The 19,478-nt window shown below is 50.0% G+C and overlaps 1 protein-coding gene across 3 annotated transcripts in view; it reads right to left on the bottom strand.

Moving 5' to 3' along the window:
• Window positions 1-7,255: 7,255 nt before the first annotated feature.
• ZNF618 (zinc finger protein 618) overlaps window positions 7,256-19,478 on the bottom strand; it is a 163,782-nt gene continuing 151,559 nt past the window's right edge. For all 3 annotated transcript variants that reach the window (XM_012641146.1, XM_012641147.1, XM_012641148.1), the window contains 3 exons: window positions 18,597-18,674; window positions 9,440-9,541; window positions 7,256-8,782 (listed from right to left, as the gene is read on the bottom strand). In XM_012641146.1, the coding sequence (XP_012496600.1) occupies window positions 7,266-8,782; window positions 9,440-9,541; window positions 18,597-18,674 (1,697 nt within the window). In that variant the 3' untranslated portion in view covers window positions 7,256-7,265. The remainder of the gene's footprint in view (window positions 8,783-9,439; window positions 9,542-18,596; window positions 18,675-19,478) is intronic.

The raw sequence follows: 19,478 nt of genomic DNA, 5'->3' as shown, positions 1-19,478 counted from the left end.
CACAGCCAGCCTGGGTTAAACTTCAACCGCTCGCTCAGGAATGCCACACAGCTCACTTGGCAGGAACCCCCCGCGCAGGATGGTGTGAGGGCAGCGCCGCCCTTTGGGAGGCTGGCCCTGGCTAACCAGCCTCTTCACGCTGTGACACGAGCGATTTGATGGAAGTTTTTCAGGTGATGGGAGTTAAGACATCCTCTACTTTTGAGTACTTACCCACACCTGGTAAAGACGGGGCTTGGGGTGTCTGTCATTCACTCACCTTGAGGGCAGGATGGCAGCTTCGCCTCCTAACGGGCTGTTCTGGCAGCAGGAGACCTGGCGGTGGTGGTCTTCTCTCCTCAGCTTGCCTTTGGCTTGGCTCCATTCAAGAAGAGCATCGGCGCCCTCGTGTCTGCACGGCGTCCGGCTCTGGGCGAGCCCACTGGGGCTGGCCTCCCACAGCTCACCATGGAGTCCCTCATGCCATCAGGAATTTGGCAAAAGCCACACACTCTTCCCCAGGACATGGACGATACGTATGACAGCTGTAATGTCACAGTTTGGGAGGCCAAAGCCGTTGGGAATTGGGGCACGAGAGCCTCACGGGTGACCGTGGGGCAGGGCGACCCTGGACGTGTACCTTAGGCATTGGGTCTGGAGGACTCGGACTAAATCCTTCCCTTCCTCCATGCAGCGGTGCTCCACATCCCACCAGGGTCACACTTCCTTGGCTGTGTCCCTCCCTCCTGTATCAAACGTGGCTGAGCTGGGCCTGGTGCCGGAGAGGAGCCAGGAGCTCCCACATGAGAAGCCGACAACCCCAGCCCCACGCAGCCCCGGGATGGAGTGAGCTGTTCCCCCCCAGCACCCTGCAGGGGCTCTGCTCCCAACTGGACAGCACGGCCCGTTCCCAAACCCAAGAAAAAACACCACACACTGCATCTTCCTAAAGGTCGTTTTATTGTAAAACCATAAATACAACACTGACATGAAATCATTTATGCAACTGATCCTCTCTAACCGTTAAAAGGACATCTTTTTGCCTTGGCATCAACCAACTGGGAAATAATGTTGCAAGAATTCAGGGGGTGGGGGAGGTACTGAATCCTGGGCTGGGGCTTTTGGCGATTTAAGGAACCCAGTGGAACCTTCCTCTTCTCCCTGGGAATGTTCCACTTTTGGACAAAAACAGACAGGTAAAAAACAGCAACATTTCAACAGCTCAGTTTCAAATTTTATTACTTTGTAAAAAAAAAATTTTTTTTCTCTATTCCTTTCCTCCATTTGACATCAGTAAAAGGTTTAAACATCATGAAACTGATTTGGCTGTAAATGGAGAAATGGTACCAAAACAAAGTAAAACAGAAACCCAAACGACAAACAGAAAACCCTAAATGAACCCTCAGGTTTGGTCTCGGGGGTTTACATATCACAACAAGAACCGTCAACTCAACCCCCATGCAGTTTGACTCCTTGGAGAGCTGTTGGATCCACACCAACGATACAGGAGACCGCACATAACGTCTTTTTTTTTAATTAACACAGCAAGTGTGACACTAGGTAACTTTTTTTTTTTTTTAAATACAGTACATGGTACACAGGGTCCCCAAGATGGCCCTGCATAAACCCCTCGTGAAGACTTGAGCCAAGCACTGGCTGTTTATAAAAATATTGTGTTGCTACAAAAGTATAAATTAATGCTACCGGTATTAAGAAATATTAAACACATAAAACTTATAAGGATTAAGAAAAATATTCATTAATACCTGTAGAAAACTCTGGCCTAAAAAAGATATTTTTTTTGTGTTTGTTTTTTTGTAAATTTTTTTTTTTTTGTATTTTTTTAAGATGACTTGAGTTTCTTGCACTCGAAGAGAGAGACACAGATGTGTCTATGGTATTGCCTAGAACGTCTTAACTACTGAGAAAGGGGGGGTGTGCACGCGCGTGGTTTCTGAGTCGGGGGGAGGAGGGCACCAAGGCTTTCTCAAGATTTACCTGATGTGAACGCATCACTGACGTGAAAAGAAAAAGGTAGGATCAGAAAACTGAAAATAATTTACGCTTTTTAAAAAATATCTCTGCTTCAGGTGGTTTTACAAAATGATTTCCTGATGCTTGGGATCTGAATGGCCCTGGATGAGCTGCCTGGGGTCTGGGGGCCCCAGCCCTGCGGTGTGGCCACTGCTCGCTCCCGGCGGGCGAGGCCCAGCCCCCTGTCAGTCCACGTGCTCGCTCGCCGCTGGGGAAGCCTGGCCAGGCCGGAGGGAGGGTCCCAGGCAGAGACCGGTTGGCACCTGGGTTGTGGGAGGAGTGCCTCCTTCCGGCTGGCCTCAGAGCCCGTCTGTGCCAACCTGGACTTGAGGAAGCGCCACGGGAATGCCAGGCCCCTGAGGTTGAGGACAAGGCTGGGCTGTGCCCCGTTAAGGAATTTGGTTTGAAGAGTCAAGGTGCCCAGTGGACGCATGGGTGGGTGGGGCCCAACTGCAAACCGAGCAAATCCTTCTCCATACAGGAATCGAATCTTTAAAGCGACACCCGTGGTGGCGGGTCGGGGCGTGAACGTGTCCAACAGTGACCTGACGATCTTCACCCTCGGCAGGTGCCTCTTCCACAGAAATCACAGGGCTCCTTCCGCAAAGGCCAGGGTGCCCCCGACCACGATCCTCGAACCCAAATGAGAGAGAAAGAAAAACAACAACTACGACAATGAAATCCCCCAGAAAACCCTGAAAAGGGGAAACCAGGAGGGAAACATAAGAGGGAAAACACTGTATCATTGGTTCACCATAACTGGCCTAGCAAACATTAGCCACAGTGAAGGGAGGGGCAGCCTCCTTCCCAGTTCTCCCGCTGGCCCAGCTGGCCGGGACAGGAGCTCCCGTCCACTGGCTCCAGGGGACAGCTGGGCCTTACTTAGTCTCTCAGTTCTGTCTAAACCATCCGCCTTCCCAGGAGCCCTCCGCCAGATGCATCGCAGAGACAGAGGCGCTGCCGCTGTTCCCCAGGCAAGGGCGAAGCTCTGAACTTGGTGCCGTTCGCCGGGCGGCAGGTGGCTGCGTGTCATGCCCTGTGCACCTCCTCTTTGAGCACATCCATCATGATGACAAGATCTGGGCAGTGTCCCCTGCTGGGCCATCTTGTAGGCCCCCTCTTCTCCCTCCACGTCCCATCTTCACTTCAAATCTTCTGATGACTCTGTGGCCCCCCCAGAGAGCACGTGCCACATCCCTGACATCTCTCCAGGTGCCCACTCTTCAAGGAGTCCAGCCCGAGCCCAGGGGAAGCAGGTGGCACTGCTCAAGAACAGCGGACTCCTAAAGACAGAGGTTCAGCTTCACAGTGGAAAACACGCCCTGTAGAATTTTTCTCTGGTGTTTCTTGAAAGTGCAGGAAATAAAAAGGTCAAACAGAGAGAGGACTCTGGCCAGCCTACGCACCTGGTGTCTTCCTAGAGTCCTGGAGACCCATAGCTTCTCATCCGTTGTCACCGGACTGCCCTTTTGTCCTTGCCCGGAAATCTTGGTACCCCTTTCCCAGCCAAGAGCCAATCCCCAAATGCCAAGTGTGAAGCTCCAAGTGGGATGGTGGTAGAGCTTCCTCACTCGTGATGCGGCAGGTGACCTCTATGCTATGAAACCCCAGAGATGAAGCACAGGCCGTTTCGCTCAGGTGGCATCCGTTTCCTGGTTTCTAAATGCCATCGGAAGGAGGCCTGGCTGGCTGGCCTGGGCATCAGGAGAGGGAGAACAGTGCTGAGACAAGGGCATCCACCCGTGACCAGGTTGGCACCTTTGCTCTTGGTGGACCTGAGACTCCTTGGGCTACTGCAAATCCAGGGGACCATCCATGATGCTGCGGTCCTTGGCTTGGGCTTTGCTGGTGAAGCAAGCTGACCTCAGGTAACGGGGGGAAGGACTGCTTAGTGGAGATGTGTTTTCGTCACCTCCCCTCTTGGGTCTGTATATGTCAAAATAAAGGCCATTTCTGTCCTGGGAGTCACGTGTCTCGAGGTGAGCTAACCAGAGTCAGCAGGCAACCACCTTGATCTGCTGAGGACATGGGAGAAATGGCCCAACTTCTTGGTCCCCAATCCCCCAGTGGCCTGTGATGGACGGACCTATAGTGGCCTCAGAACTGGGCGGGCAGATGACAAAATCCTCCCAAGAGAAGGCCAGGTTGGGCGCTGGGAGGTGAGCTGGAAGAGCCAGTCTCAATCCTTTGGCTGAACTAGAATTTGGTAAGGTGGATATTGCTGGAGACGAGGGGGCCAGTCTGGACCTGTGAGATCTTTGGGTTTTATTAAGCTGTTCACTGCAGCAGGACCTGCATGACAGTGGCCTGCGTGAGAAGCAGACTGAGAGGGCACCTTGGTACAGCCTTTCCTGTTGGCAACATCCGTTTCTGGGGAACCAGAGGTTGCAAGAGAAATGACCACTGCCACTTTGTTCTCTGTCTGCACAAGGCGGCCCCAGAAGACAGCTTTCTGAGTACCTACTGGCATTCACGTGCAACCTGCAGAGGCAAGCCCAACCCTAAGCACTGAATTGAGGTGGAAAGGAAGAACGGGACAGGAGGTGACAACCTATGACTAGATACGACTGACTCTTTCTGGAGGGCAGACATCCCATGTTCCACAGAGAGTGGTGAGTGCTCTAAATGCATACCTGGGCTTGGTTGCTGACGGCCTTGCAAGAAAGTGAAATGCCTATTTTCTCATTAACTGGCCAACAACAGGGCACCCCCAGCACAGCTCTGCTCCAAGTAGGGGGAGGATGGGCGCCAAGGCTCTGCTCCCACAGAGTGGACAGGTCCCATCCTCCTTGTGTGGTTGAAAGTTTCCAGGCCATGGCCCCTTCCCTGGCAGTCAAGCAAGACTGGTGGGCCCTCCTGTTGTAGGCATCTGTCAATCATCAGCAACTCCGAGGCCACCTGGTGGAATGTCCCCGAAGATCCAATCGAAAAGTCTGTTAATGTTTCCGTACTCTCTAGGAAGCGACATTAGGTTCCTGTTCAGATTTTGCCCTGTTCCTGCTAGAGGGGATGGAGGCTCCTTTGAGGGTGGGCCCCCAGGAGGAAACACCTAGAATTCTCCAGGAGAGGAAATGGCATGGTGGTTCCTGAGACCACGGCTTGCTGGAGCGAATGTGGAGATGGTCCAGGTGGATCCATCTCATCATGTCCAAGACTCTGGAGGAGAGAGCTGGGTCAGTTCTCATGAGGCGAAGTGTGTAGGCTTGGCCCCCAGGACAGTGTTCTGGGTCCACAATCCTCAGCCTTCTTGAGTTTTTAAAACCACTTTACTCCTCCTCCTGCCACGGACCCGGGGAGAGGGCTGCAGTACAGTGCTTTTGGTAGTCGAGGTATCTCGCAGTTGAGTAATGCTTTATTGTTGGGAAGGGGTGGAGTGGACTCAGCCGAGCCCCAGCATGGTAGACGGTGCCTTTGCAAACAGCCCCCCACAATGGTGGTCATTCTCAGTCTGAAGCCCTGAGTGTAACCATCCCTGTCCCACGGCCATGGTCACTGGGGCACGTGGGACCACCAGGGCACAGGACACCACCGAACTTTATCCACTGGGAGGAGTGATGGGGGTTGAGCGTGGATCCTGATGGAACCACCTCTCCTGATGGGAGTGGGGTGCCACCCTTTCAGCACCGGACTGTGTGTGCAGAACCTGGATTGTAATGGCTAGGGCACAGGACAGATTGCAATGGCTGGGGCACAGCCTAAAGACACCTTTCACAGCATCGAGTTGACTGCGGCCAAATGCCTCGCCACCCTTGGAACATCAGCTGTTTGGCCCACAAGGCCCCACGCTCAACCGCTGTCCTGGAGGGAGGTCTGAGGCGCACGTGGGGGCCCCAGAACCCTTGGGGTCCTGGGAAGGGAGCAGAGGCCGTGGCGGGTCTGAGGTGTGGCGGATGTGATTACAGATCAACTCAGGGGTCCCTGTGGAACTGGAAGGGTCAGAGAGGTGGGAGTAGTGTAATGCACTCTGGGTACGGAAATCAGACATTTGTGGCACCAGACACAGCGGACCAGGGGGGCGGCTGTTGCACCTACATTCAGGACTCCTAAGCCACCTGCCTCCCCTATGGCTTCTGCCAAACCCCACACCTGTGGAATCTGCGACTCCTCCCCCACCCCGGTCTCCAAACAGCAAGATCTCGGTCTTGGCTGCCCAAATACACGAAAACTGAACTGTACAGGGAAGGCTAAGCAAAACCTTAGGATACTGAGTATACCACTGAGATGAGCTAGTTTACAGTGTGACTTGAGGAACAAAAGGGGCAAGTAAAAAACAAAACTCCAAAAAACATAAGTTATAGACATTCAGTGCCTCCTAGCAGAGTCTAAGCAAATTTGAAGAAATAAAACGAATCCCCAAAACAAGGTAAAAATTGCTCAAATGTTAGGAAAAAATATTAAGGAGTGGAGACAGTGTCTATACTTTTCTGAAAAATGTCTTTTGTTTTTTTTCTCTCTTATATTATAAAGCAAAATGTCAGCTTCGTATTTGTAAAGTCTCCTTTCCTGATTTGGGGAGATAGATAGGTGTGTTTCTAAGGCGGCTGCCCCGGGACACCCGGGGGGTGTCACAGAGGCAGCAGCTCAATGCCCTGAAGATGAACGAGAAACAAAGTCCAGTGCAGCAACTGACGTCTGATGCAGTTTGGAGAATCCACGGCAGAGCAGCTGGGGGTGTGGGGTGGGGAGGGCTGGGACGGGGGCAGGGAGGGAGACGGGGGACCAGGGGGTGGAGGGCAGAGAGCGTCAAGTCACTTCAGATCTCAGCTGCCTGAACATTTCACAACAACAGCTTTCTACCAACCTGCACACCTGAAAACAGAGTCTTTAAAGCCCCGTCACTGAGAAAAGGAGGTGGAACATCTCCCTCTTTCCCAATCGCTCAGCTTTCCTGACACACCCAGTTTAATGCGCACGCGCCCGCGGACAGGCGTGTGTGCACGCACCAGGGCTGTGTGTGCGCGCACGTGTGTGCGAAGCTTCTCTGGCCGTGCAGATGAGCACAGAGCCCCCCACACCCCCACAACCACAGCATGTGTGTTCAGACACATGCACACATGTGGGTGTGTACACACATGCACGCACACACGGAAAAAAAGCACTTATGTTTCCAGGGGGCATTTATAATGAGGTCCACAGTGTTTAGAACTTAAATTCCTTTTCTTTGTTTGTGACAGTGTTGTGTGTTTTTTTTTTTTTTCTAATGTTCTCTTCTCTTTTTGTTTTCTTTCTTTTTTTTTTTTTCCCCCGAAGCCTTAAAGCATGTTGGATTTCAGAAACATGAGTTTGTTCATATCTTCTGGACTGAGCAGTCGCCTCCTTTTGATTAGAAGTGCTTGTTCACACATATTTACACACCCGCTTCTGGCCCCCACGGCTGGGACCGCCAGGAGCCAGAAGGCGAGCTTGGCGAGTTTTGTGTGCTTCTGGGTGACGCACGACCAGTACTGGAAGAGATCGGGGGTGGCCTGGAAGAGGGGTTCCTGCAGGTAATCGTACACTTCGTTTTTCCCCAGCCGGTCGTCTTCCTGAGCTGCGGGGTTGTCGCCGGTGGCGGAGCGGGGCTTCTTGGCGCTGGGCTCGAAGTCGGCCTCCTCGGTCCAGGACTCCTTCACCTCGTTGATGAGCTCGCACACCTTGCCGATGATCTCCTCGTGCTGGTAGGGCGGCACGGGCCGCAGCTTCTGCTGTGGGTCCAAGATCATGGCCACCTTGTGGGCCGGGTGCACTTTGAAGTTCTCCTTGAGCGCCTCCAGGAAGAGGTGGCACAGCTTGCTGACGGTGCCCGCGTCGTTGGCCTTGGCCGTGAACAGCTTCTCCAGCCTGACGTAGGTGGGCAGCACGAGCTGCAGGGTGGGCTGGCTCTCGTTGCTCAGCTCGATGACGGCCTGCTTCACCGGCGTCAGGATGGCCGCCAGGTTGCTCAGCAGGTGTTTGTTGAGGCTCTGAATGAGGTTCATCTTCTTGGCCCGGCTGTAGAACTCGCAGATCTGCTCGTAGCGCTCGTGCACCAGCAGCAGCGAGTCCGTCACTGAGTTCCAGCAGGGCGGCGGCGACGTCTCCTCTAGCGACCCAAAGGTCTCCTTGGCGAGGCCTGTGGAGCCCGCCAGGTCCTCGCACACGTTGAGCAGCTCGATGACCTCGTGCATGCTGCGGGCCTGCAGCGTCCGCTTGCTCAGCACGCTCTGCACCACCGAGTTCAAGGCACAGGCTGAGCAGCGAAGGCACATGCCGGCCTTGGAGAAGGCGGACGCGCTCACGCGGCAATCCGTCACGTACACTGTCCTGATCTCCGACATCACGAACTCCGACAGCACGTTCTGCACCCAGTGGTGCACCAGGTCGCCGCTGTCACGAATGTCCGCGCCCTTCACGCCCAGCACGTAGCTCTTGATGTGGTTGCCCTCGGCCTGGTAGGCCGTGAGGATGTAGCAGGAGTCGGGGCCGACACTCTGCGAATGGCAGGTGACGCCAATGCCCAGGCAGGCGTTGCTGCCCAAGGCACAGGTCACCTTTACCTTCACCTGGTTGTACATGCGCGGCAGGTGCTTCAGCGCCAGCGTGTTGAAGTTGCCCAGGATCTCGGTGACCGAGAAGGCCCCATAGCGGGCGCCACTGTCTACCAAGGTCTGGGCCAACTTTAGGAACTCCTTCCCGCTGACCACGCTCAGCGCACCCAGGTCGGCGCACATGACCCGCAGCAGCCGCTCTGCGATGTTCTGCCGCTCCTTCTCGGGGATCATGCTGTTGGGTGTTAAACCACTGGTAGTGGCTGGCAGGGGACACAAAGAGAGATGGGATTAATTCTGGCATTTGGGGCTGTTTGGTTTGACAGCAGCCTAATACCCTAAGCATCGAGCGAACAGAGTTCTCTTTACACACAAATTGGTGGTGCTGGCTGCTTTTAACATGTGCTGACCTCAAAGGGATAATGTTCTATGATTTGATTAGTAATGCCTGCCATGAGCATAGGAATAGAGTATGTGGTATGTGTGCAACATACCTGCGGTATGTATCATTAACCTAGACCTTTGAAGTCAACTAGTTTAACCTTTTTTCTTTTAAATTGCCTCTAACACAGGAATCTTCAGGAAATAAAATACCTAGGACCATAGGGTCAGGAAGAGGTAACCAAGAGAAATTGGCAGACATGGGTTCTATTTCTGATTCTGGCACTAATAGGTGCTCTCTGATCACAAAATTAAAAAATCACCTCCTCTCCCTTGGCCTCCTTCAGCTCATCCTGTGAGTTGAGAATTCCCGCAAATGAGGTCTCACGTGTAAAAGTGCTTTGGAAGCTGTTACGCACCATCCTGCATTATCACAGAAGGCACAAGTGGCGGGAATAGGGGCAGAGCAGAAAAACCATAGCAGGGGCTGCAAGGACCTCCACAAGCCCCCAGGGCCGGCCCTGGTTGCGGGAACCTACTGTTATTGGCACTGTTCCTCTGGGCCTGCGGTTTCCACTTCTCTTCCACAACAGCGGGTGGCGATCGGGACTGGTTGGAGGCGATGTTGTTTTCATTGTCAGCTATAGGCACAAAGGGGACAGTGCGTTACCTTGAGTGTGAGAACTAGAGTGTGGCGGGTGACAGCGAAACGTGGCCTTTGGGACCCACGCCTAGGTTAAAACCCCGGCTCCTCCGTACACAGCTATGTGTGCTTACAAAGCCTCGTTTTTATCATTTGGAAAAATGAAGATGACGACATGACACTGCATGACCGCTGGCAGGACTAACAAGAGATAACGCCAGAAAGAGCTGCGTACAGCGCCGGGTAGAGGGTGAACTCTCCGTGATGGGAAGCCTGGCTGGGAACCCCACGCCTTCCCCCTGAGCAGCCACAGAGTTCCGGCTCTGCTACAGAGGAAGGGGAACCAGTCATGCTTCAAGTGGCCAAAAGCACCTCACACAAGCCCACTTCTTTAAAACATGCTATTTTTGTCTTTTTAGTATATTTACTAGAGATTTCATTAAATGAACAAAACCAAACCAAAGCCCTTTACAAGACACAAAGTACTAAATTATCAAACCCTTCACTGTAAGACGTGGAAACTGAAGTTCAGATGTAGGAAAGGATTTACCCAAGATCACACAGAAAACGGCAGCAGGGCTAGGACATGATCCCAGGTCCCCAGTTCCTGGGTGTCTCCTCCATATATTTCTCTAGTTTTTTGTTAACTCGTACGTATATGGTTGTATCCAGTTGTAAGTATTTGGTATATGTCTATTCTCCTCTGTGCATGGCCACTCCTGGACATGGATAGGATAGTTTCTGAATAGGAATGTCTGAGTCACATTCTTGTCATTACAGATGGCTACGCAGGTCTTCTATCTCATGACACAACACAGTTTTCTGAACCACACGCCAGTCCTAGGTTTCTGGGCTCTGCTGTTTCTAATATTGCTGTTCTGCCATGAACTGAGCTGCCCAACTGTGATACTATGATATGATAGGAAGATACATTTTGGTCCTGTCCCCAGTTCCTGGCACACAGCTCCTAAAACCCTAAAATTTCCCAAGTGATAGAACTTTCAGCCCCACCCACTGTCTTCCGGGTAGGGAAGCAGGGGGCTCCAGGTTGGGCTGATCACCAATGACCAATGATGTAACTGTCCATGCCTAGGTAAGACGTCTCCATACAAGCCTAAAGGGATGGGGTTTGGAGAGCTGCAGGGCTGGTGAACACAAGGAGGTGCTGGGAGGGTGCTGTGCCCAGACAGGGCAGGGAAGGCCCATGCCCTTCCCACATGTCGTGCCCTATTCATCTCTTCCTGCATCTTCCAGGCTGTTTCAGAGTTGTATCCCTTTATAATAAACTGGAAATCTAGTAAGAAAACCTTTCTTCTGAGTTCTGTAAGCCATTCTAGCAAATCATCAAACCTGAAAAGGGGGGCATGAGAACTTCTAATTTATAACTTGGTTGGCCAGAAGAACAGGCGACAACCACCTGGACTTTGGGTTGGCATCCGGCAGTAGTAGTCTTGTGGAACTGAGCCCTTAACTTGTAAGATCTGATGCTACCTCCAGGAAGACAGTGTCAGAACTGAGTTAAACCGCAGCACACCCAATGCCATGGTTTGTGTTCCCTCTGAAACTCATGATGAACATTAATCCCTAATGTGGCAGTATTGAGAGGTGGGGCCTTTAAGAGGTAACTGAGTCACAAGGGAATTTGCCTCTCATGAATGAATTAGTCCATTAATGGATGAACGGGTTAATGGACTAATGAGTTATCATGGGAAGGGAATTGGTAGTTTTATAAGAAGAGGAAGGGAGACTTGAGCTGGCATGTTAGCAAGCTCACCCCCCCTCACTGTGTGATGCCCTGTGCCACCTCGGGACACTGCAGAGTCCCCACCAGCAAGAAGGCTTCACCAGATGCAGCCCCCTGGCCTTGGACTTCTCAGCCTTCATAACTATAAGAAATAAGTTCCTTTCCTTTATAAATTACCCAGTTTCGGGTGTTCTGTTCTAAGCAACAGAAAATGGACTAAGGCACCCAGTCAGTGTCCACAGAGAACTGGAAAACTCACATATTTGGTTATAGACATGTTCTGTGTTGAGTGAGCATACAGAGAAAGACAGTCTGTTTTTCTTATACACTCATATTTTAATATTGTTTCTCTGTACCTTTTTTTTTTTGATTGGGGGTTTATATCCTTAAGATATCATCTTAAACATAGAATTCACAACCCAAGGATATGAATGGGTTAAGGACATGAATGGGTTAAGGACATCTGTTCAGAGGTGCCTGAAATCTTCCATTCTTCTCAATTAAAGGCATTAGGCCTTAGAGGTCAGGCCATACTTTTCATACCTAGAAAAAAGATTTCCTTAACTTCTACCTGATCAACTGGCAAGACGAGTTAAGAAACTATGGAACATACACTTCAAAGAATATTTTGAAACTACTAGAAAGGTAGTTTGGTAGACTGTAATAACATGGGAAAGTAAGTCAATGCAAAGCAAGATTTGATCGCAATTTTATAGGATTGATTTATTGATTGATTTAAGGGATGGGGGTCTCGCTATGTTGCCCAGGCTGGCCTTGAACTCCTGGGCTCAAGTGATCCTCCTGCCTCCCTTCAGCGTCTGTAGGTATTGTTTATGTAGGCATTTTGATATGGTCAAATAAATCTAAGCATCCAAAATAGATGGGGAGGGGGATTTTCACTTGCTGCTCATTAGGATGACCTACTGCAGGATGTGCATTCCTGACATAAACTACTACAAAGCATGATTCATGTTTTCAGACAGGCATTCAGGGTGTGATCACAGAAAAAGAGAAACAGTAGGCAAGCTCTACGACTGCCCCAGTGTACTGTCTGCAGGCAGTTTCCAAACTGTAGCACAGAGAAGGAGAACTGCAACAGAGCACAGGGTCTCAGAGATTTGAAGAGACAGAGATCAAAGTTCAGGGAGGCCCAAGGCAGGTAGAATATACAGGGGTAAGTACCAAAGAGGAAGGAATTACACGGAGTTCTGGAGGCCTTCAGTAGGGCTCCCCCGAGTCTCTGCTGAACATTAATCTGCACACTCACAGGGCCAAATGCCACAAGACATGAGAAAGAATTACTATTAACAGAAAGCAGTAAGCTGACAAATCCCCAGGATTCACACACATGGGTGGGAACAATTTGTACTGCAATCAGTCAGGATGGAGAGACTTCAATGCATGAGGAATTGGGTAGAGTCCCCTTTACATCACTGGGGCTAAATTTGCCATCCATTGAAGGGTGCTCCACATCTGCCCTAATATCCTAAGTGCAAGCCTCAAAAATGTAGAAGTGATCATTAAGTAACTAATCTGCAAGCCAGAACAAAGTTCAACACTCTTTAAAGAAATACAACAAAATCCAGCACCCCACATTGTAAAATCCACAATATCAAGTATTCAATAAGTAGTAGGAAATACGACTTATAATCAGGAGAAAAACTAACCAACAGAAACAGATCCAGAAATTACAGAGATGATGGAATTAGCCAATAAGGACCTTAAAAACAGCTGTTGTAAATATCATAAATATGCTCAAAGACATGAAGGAAAATATGATCATGAGGAGAGAAATGAAAAAATGTAAAAAAAAAAAAACCAACAAAATCTAAAGTAACCAACTAAAGTAGAACTTCTAGAAAATGTACATAAAAAAAATATAACATATGGGATAAAAGTATATTAGGTGCCATGGAAGAAAAGATCACTGAACTGGGAGACAGGGCCAACTATTCAACATGAAAAACAGGGTAAAGGGATTAAAGTAAATGAACAGAGCATGGACAGCATCAAGCAGTTTAATACACACACACACACACACACACGCACACACACGTATAAATATAAAATGAGAGTCCCAGAAAAAGAGAGTGGGGTGGAAAAAATATTTGAGAAAATGGCCAAAATTTTCAAAACTAGATGAAAACTACAAACTAGACTGAAAACTATAAACTAGATTAAAAAACTCCAAGGAAAATAAACATGAAGAAAACATCACCAATGCACAGCACTGCATCATAATAAAATTGTTGAAAACCAATGAAAAGAGAAAATCTTAAAAGTAGCCAGAGGGGGGAAGATTATATATAGATGAACAAAAAAAAAAAAAAAATAAGAATGACAGCAGACTTCACATCAGAAATTATGCAACCCAGAAGACAATAGAAGTACTAAAAGAAAATGGCAACCTAAAATTCTAAATCCAGTGATAATATCTTTCATAAGTAAAGATGAAATGAAGACTTTAAGACAAAAAAAAAACAAACAAATAAACAAAGAACCAATCAACCAACCAAACAAACCCAACCCCAGGCTTGTCTTACAAGAAATATTAAAAGAAGTTCTTCAGGTCTAAGAAAAAATGCCATTATCACGTAAGAATCTGAATATAGAGAAAGAAATGAGTGCTGGAAACTGTATGTATGTGGATATATACAAAAAATATATCCCCTCACTTTTAATCTCTTTAAAAAACAACTGACTGCTCAATGGGAAATAATAACATATAATCACAAAGATAATAAAAAGTGTTGGCAAGAATGTGGAGAAATCGAAACCCTCATACACTGTTGGAGAAAATGTAAAAATGGCGCAACCACTTTAGGAAATGGTCTGGCAATTCCTCAGATGGGCAAACAGAGTAATCATATGAGCCAGCATTTCCACTCCTAGGTACATACCTAAGAGAGTTAAAAATATATGTCCACACGAGGACTTGGACATGAATGTTCATTGCAGCTTTATTCATAGTAGCCCCAAATTGGAGACCTAAACGTCTATCAGCTGGTGAATGGATAAACAAACTGTGGTACATCCATACTACTCAGCAATATAAAGGAATTACATTGACAACACAGAACACAGATGAATCTCAAAAGTACGCCAAGTCAAAGAAGTCAGACATAAGAGATTAAATGCCAATAACTCCATATAAAGACAAAACTATAGCAAAAGAAAACAGACAGTGGTTGCCAGTGGCTGGGGTGGGGGAAAGGGAACGGCTGCAAAGGGGTATAGGGGAACTTTCTACGTTGATGGTCACGTTACATATTTCGATCATGATGGTGGTTAAACAACTGTATGCATTTGTCAAAACCCATCAAACTGTGCTCTTCAAACTGGTAAATTTTATTTATGTAAATTATAGCTCCATAAATCCAATTTTAAAATAGATTGTAAAGAAACCCATTAAAAGTTTCTAACAGTGGTTAGCTCTGAACAGTGAGCTTACAGCTGATTCTTCATTTTCTATCCTCTCTGCATTTTCCCAATGCAGAGAATGCATTTCCTTTCGTGGACAGACCTGACATTCACGAAGGGGAAACAAGCTTTACAATGAAAACAAGGAGCCTTTCTTGTTGACTTTCTCCACTCAAGTACAGGAACACGAGAGCTGTGGGTCTGAACCCAATCCTGCCGTGGCTGTGGGTGTGACACCAAGTTAGTCCCTTTAACTCTCTGTGTCTCAGTTCCCCCCGACCCCGCCCCCGGGGCTGGGTAAATTGCAGGATAACTCTCTCATTCTCTTTCTGCAGGACTTAGCATTGAGATCATTCAAGCGAGTATTAGAGAACAATGTGCAGTATTGGTTGATTTAAAACATTTTTTTTCTCCATATCCCATAGATACCAGTCCTGGTTATAAGTGAAGTACCAGGTAAAAGATCCATGAAAAGGCTTGATTTATAGCTTGAGCTGAAAATAAAGCTTACCTGTGGCTACCCCTATGTGCCCTCCCCTCCCCTACAGCTGTGTCTGGGACAGATGCAAAGCTGGAATTAAGGGTTTCCCAGAGAGAGACCTTTGCAGGGAGGAGAAAGCAGATATTTCCCACAGGGGATGGTAAAAGAGGCACCTGCTGTTGTCAGGTCTTAGAATGTGCCACAGCCTGCAACACTTTTTATCTGGCATCTCTGGAACCCTCACCCAGCCCTGCAGAGAACACTGAACAAACCCGCTTCACAGGTAAGAAACTGAGGCCCAGAGAGGCGAAGAGACTCAAAGGGATTCAAAACCAGGTGTGGCCACCTCCAAAATCCTAAAACCGCCAAGCTGCCAACCTGCTTGCTGCTTGCGAGAGTCCCCACGTCCCTCTTAGCTGGGATGCTCCTGCCTGTACTTGAACGAGGGGGCTTCTTCCATCTCTGCTCATCTTGCGCCAGGGTCTACCCAAGGCCGCACAGGGTGGACGCTGAGAGCACAGGCTCTGGAGTTCACTGCAAGGGTTTGAATCCTGGTCCTGCCACTGTGACTGCACAGCCCTGGACAAGTCACGTAACCATTTTGTGCCTCAGTTTCCTCATCTGTATATTAGAGCTAATATGGGCATTTAACTCCGAGGGTTGTTCTGAGAATTAAATGAGCAAATATGTGTAAACCTCTTAGAACAAGGCCTGGCACCAACTAAAAGCTCCAACAATATCAGATACTTTTATGAGCTATGCAACTTTGGGTTAGCGATTATGTTCTCTGAGCCTCAGTTTCGTCATCTGTATAATGGGGATGAAAATGTCAACTACCCAATAGGTTTGTTCAGGAAAACCCGGTGAACCAGCCTATGGAAAGCTCTCAGGACAACACCTGACACACAGAAAGCACGTCACTAAATGTTCACTCTTGTTAGTATTGTTACTGCCACAGCATGCTCCTCGACTGTCACCAAGGCAAGACAAGTTCCTACAGCAGAGAAAGGAAGTTTATTAGTGGGAATTACCCTGTGCCATTCAGCAGCTTCTTAATGAGATTGGTGTTATTCGAGGCTGATCCTCCTTATCGGCGGTGCTGTGAACTGCGTGGCTCATGACGCTTAATTTCTCTCTATGGAACCAATCCTTTAATCCCAATTCAGTGTGGCTGGGATTCCGCCTGGCTTTGCACTGGCTTTGCGGGCAAGGCTTTCTCTGGCAGCGCTGGACCAGAACAAAGCAGCCCACAGCTCTGCGTGGAAAACAAGTCAAGATGCTTGGGAGAGGTGGGGCCACCTCAAGGCTCAGCCTTGATTTGCATTTTAATGGCCTTGGTCCTCCACCTGCCTGAGGGATGGGAAAGCACTGGCACCCAGACGCTCCTCCTCATCACCGATCAGCTTCCAGAAGCTGGGAGGGGGCACAGGTGGGGCGCAGGAGGCTTCAGAGGAGGAACACAGGAGGCTGGGCTATGGGACTCTCGGGACCAAGAGATATGTTCAGGCTGTGGTCCCCAAGCAGCCTGCCCACTGCTGCCACTAGCCTGGGGCTCCTGGCTCCCCATGGGGTCAAGTCCAGATGTCTTGAGCTGGCATTCAAGGCCTTCCCTGGTGAGGGATGGCTGATGACAAAGGAAAGAGGGAGGCAGGAGACATGGGAAGCCTGGTGTGAGGAGGGCAGCTCGAGATCTGGGGGTCTTGCTTGAGAGACGGAGACAGAGTTTGCTGCTTGAAGTCACACAGCACCAAGGCACCGCAGTTAGAGCAGAACTGGGGCTCAGGTGTCTTGGCTGCTACTCCAGAGCTCTGTCCTGATTTTAAAGAGTTCAATAGAAATAAATAATAAGCCCCCCCCAAAGATCATCTGAATTAGTGTCGAGTATACAGCAGATACCCAACAAATATATGCTGAATGAATGAATAAATGATACAGGTTACACTAATAGAACAGTACCTAGCCTAAAAGAGGTGCTAGTCAGGCTAGACCTGGAGGATGATATTAATTCAAAAGATCTGCAAACCTAAGATGGATACAAATAATAATAATAATGACAACAATAACAACAGAAGTAACAGTACCTACCAACTGCCAAACCACCATTATGTGCCAGGCACTTCTCGCACGTCATTTCTAATGCCTCTAGAGGATTACTCTGAAGGAGGTGGGGAGGGACAGCTAGTTTCCCTTTGCAGAGTGTCTAGCTGTCCCTGGGCAGTGGCTATGGGCAGACTTCTGTCTATGGATTCAGGCTGGCCATGTGACCGACTCTTGCCACTGGGATTTAAGCATCTATGACATGTGTCACTTGTGCTCTGAAGTGACAAAGCATTATGCCTTCCCCACAGCCTCAATCTCCACCCACCAGAGAGAGGGGACTCCCAGGAGCTGGGTGCGGGTGGAGCCACAAGAGGGAAGAAGCCTGGATCCCTGAATCACTGCGTGGAAGCCACCCAACTAGGTCGCTTGCTAGGCTATAACGTGAGTGAGAAATAAATGATTTGTATGTTAATCCACTAAGAATTGAGGATTATTTCTTTCAGCAAATAGTGTCTTCCTGACTAAAACACACATATCAGGAGGCGGGTGCCGCTGTGACAAAAACCACAATTGGAGGTGTGGTTTAGAGGCTGGGCGGTACGTAGCAAGGGAGCTGATGCCGCAAGCTGGAGAGATGGACACCCGTGTCGCGTGGTGGTGAAGCACTTGGTAAAAAGCTTTCCTGGGTAGCACATGATGGAGCCTGCAGCTCCAGAGCAGTGGTTCTCAAAGTGTGGGCCCCAGAGCGGCAGCAGCACTGCCCAAGGACTTGTAAATGCAAAACCTAGCCCCCCACCCCCTAGACCTACAGAATCAGACATTCAGAGTGGGGCCTCGAATCTGTGAGGCCCCCCTGGTGGTTCTGACGTGTGCTCAAGTTCAAGGACGACCGGTTTCCAGGCCATGGAGTGTTATGATGAACGAGGCTGTTCTGAGATGGGCCCTAGCCCAGGCTGCCTCGGGCTGCATCCCCTCTCCACTTCCACCTTCTGCCTCTGCTCACCTTGATCTCAAACCACATTCCATTTCTGCCTGGCTGTCTCTTTTCCAAGTTAGCTCCCACCTGGCCTTTAGGCCCAAGCCCAGGAGCCACCACCTCCAGGAAGCCTTCTTCAATCAAATCTGCCCCGCTCTGTGACTGTGCTCCCACAGGGACTGTGCTGCGCCCCAGGGCAAAGACCACCCTGTGACAAAGACCGACTGACTGGAGCTCCCTTGGGCACGTTCCATGTCCTGTGACCATTCTCCAGGAGGGAGCGGCCTTCCCCAGGGGCCTCAGGCCAGGCTCTGGCGTCTCTTCCACTTGCAGGAATCGAGGAAGGGCAGGGGACGGGAGCCGCATGCCCAGCGCACCGCTGGGCCCCTTACCTGCATGGGACTGCATGTGCTCCAACAGGTTGTTGTAGAACTGGAACTGGATCCCGCAGGCGCCGCAGGTGTAGGGTTCTGCGGGGAGAACCGAGGCAGCCGCGTGAGGGGCGGACCCGACGCGGATGCCTTTTTGCTGGGCTGCAGGCAGGTTGGAAGTAGGAACCCAAACACACACTGGGTCTCTGTGCCCGGGGCTCTGGGCCTAGCCTGTCTGCTTCCCTTGTCACTAGACCCGTGAGGGAGAGGCCGGGGGAGGAAGGAGCGATGGAGAGAGGAAGCCATGCAGAGAGAGACCATTTAACTCAATCGAGTGGGCATTTATTGAGTGCTTACTGCGTGCCAGCCGCTGTTCTGGGCACCTGAGATAGGGGCAGGGGACAAGAGACCAAGAGCCCATCAGGGCAGGGACCGAGTCTCATTTGCATCACAGCCCAGGTCTCTGCCTGTGGAGCCACACGGAGGTCACCGTTTGCCGAGTAAACACAAGAACGAATGAATGAATGAACGAACGAAAGCCAAGGTAACGGACACGAGGGCAGAGGAGAGAGGGAAACGAGCAGCAAGACAGGAGGGTAAGGAGTGGAGAAGGCCGCGGAAAGGAGGGAGGAGATGGGGACCAGGCGCGGAGAGGGAACAGGAGAGGAGAGATAGAGAGGGAGGCGAGGAGGAGAGAAGGCAGGTGCGGACGGAGCGAGGGTGCTCTCTGCTCCCAGCACTCACGCCAGTACCTGGCAGAGAGGAGGGCAGAGGAGAGGAAGGAAGAAGAAAAAGCCAGAGGGGCAGGAAGCAGAGTGAAGGAACAGAGGGAAGAGGACAGCTGAGATGGGGCTCGGGAGAGGTGTCCTGAGGCTGCCGGTGACCACGACTGGGAAGGCCTGG

This window comes from Propithecus coquereli, unplaced genomic scaffold (genome assembly GCF_000956105.1).
Source record: "Propithecus coquereli isolate 6110/MARCELLA unplaced genomic scaffold, Pcoq_1.0 Scaffold163, whole genome shotgun sequence".
NCBI classification, from domain to species: domain Eukaryota; kingdom Metazoa; phylum Chordata; class Mammalia; order Primates; family Indriidae; genus Propithecus; species Propithecus coquereli.
The sequence above is the reverse complement of the archived record's forward strand: the minus strand, read 5'-3'. Positions and strand labels throughout refer to the sequence as shown.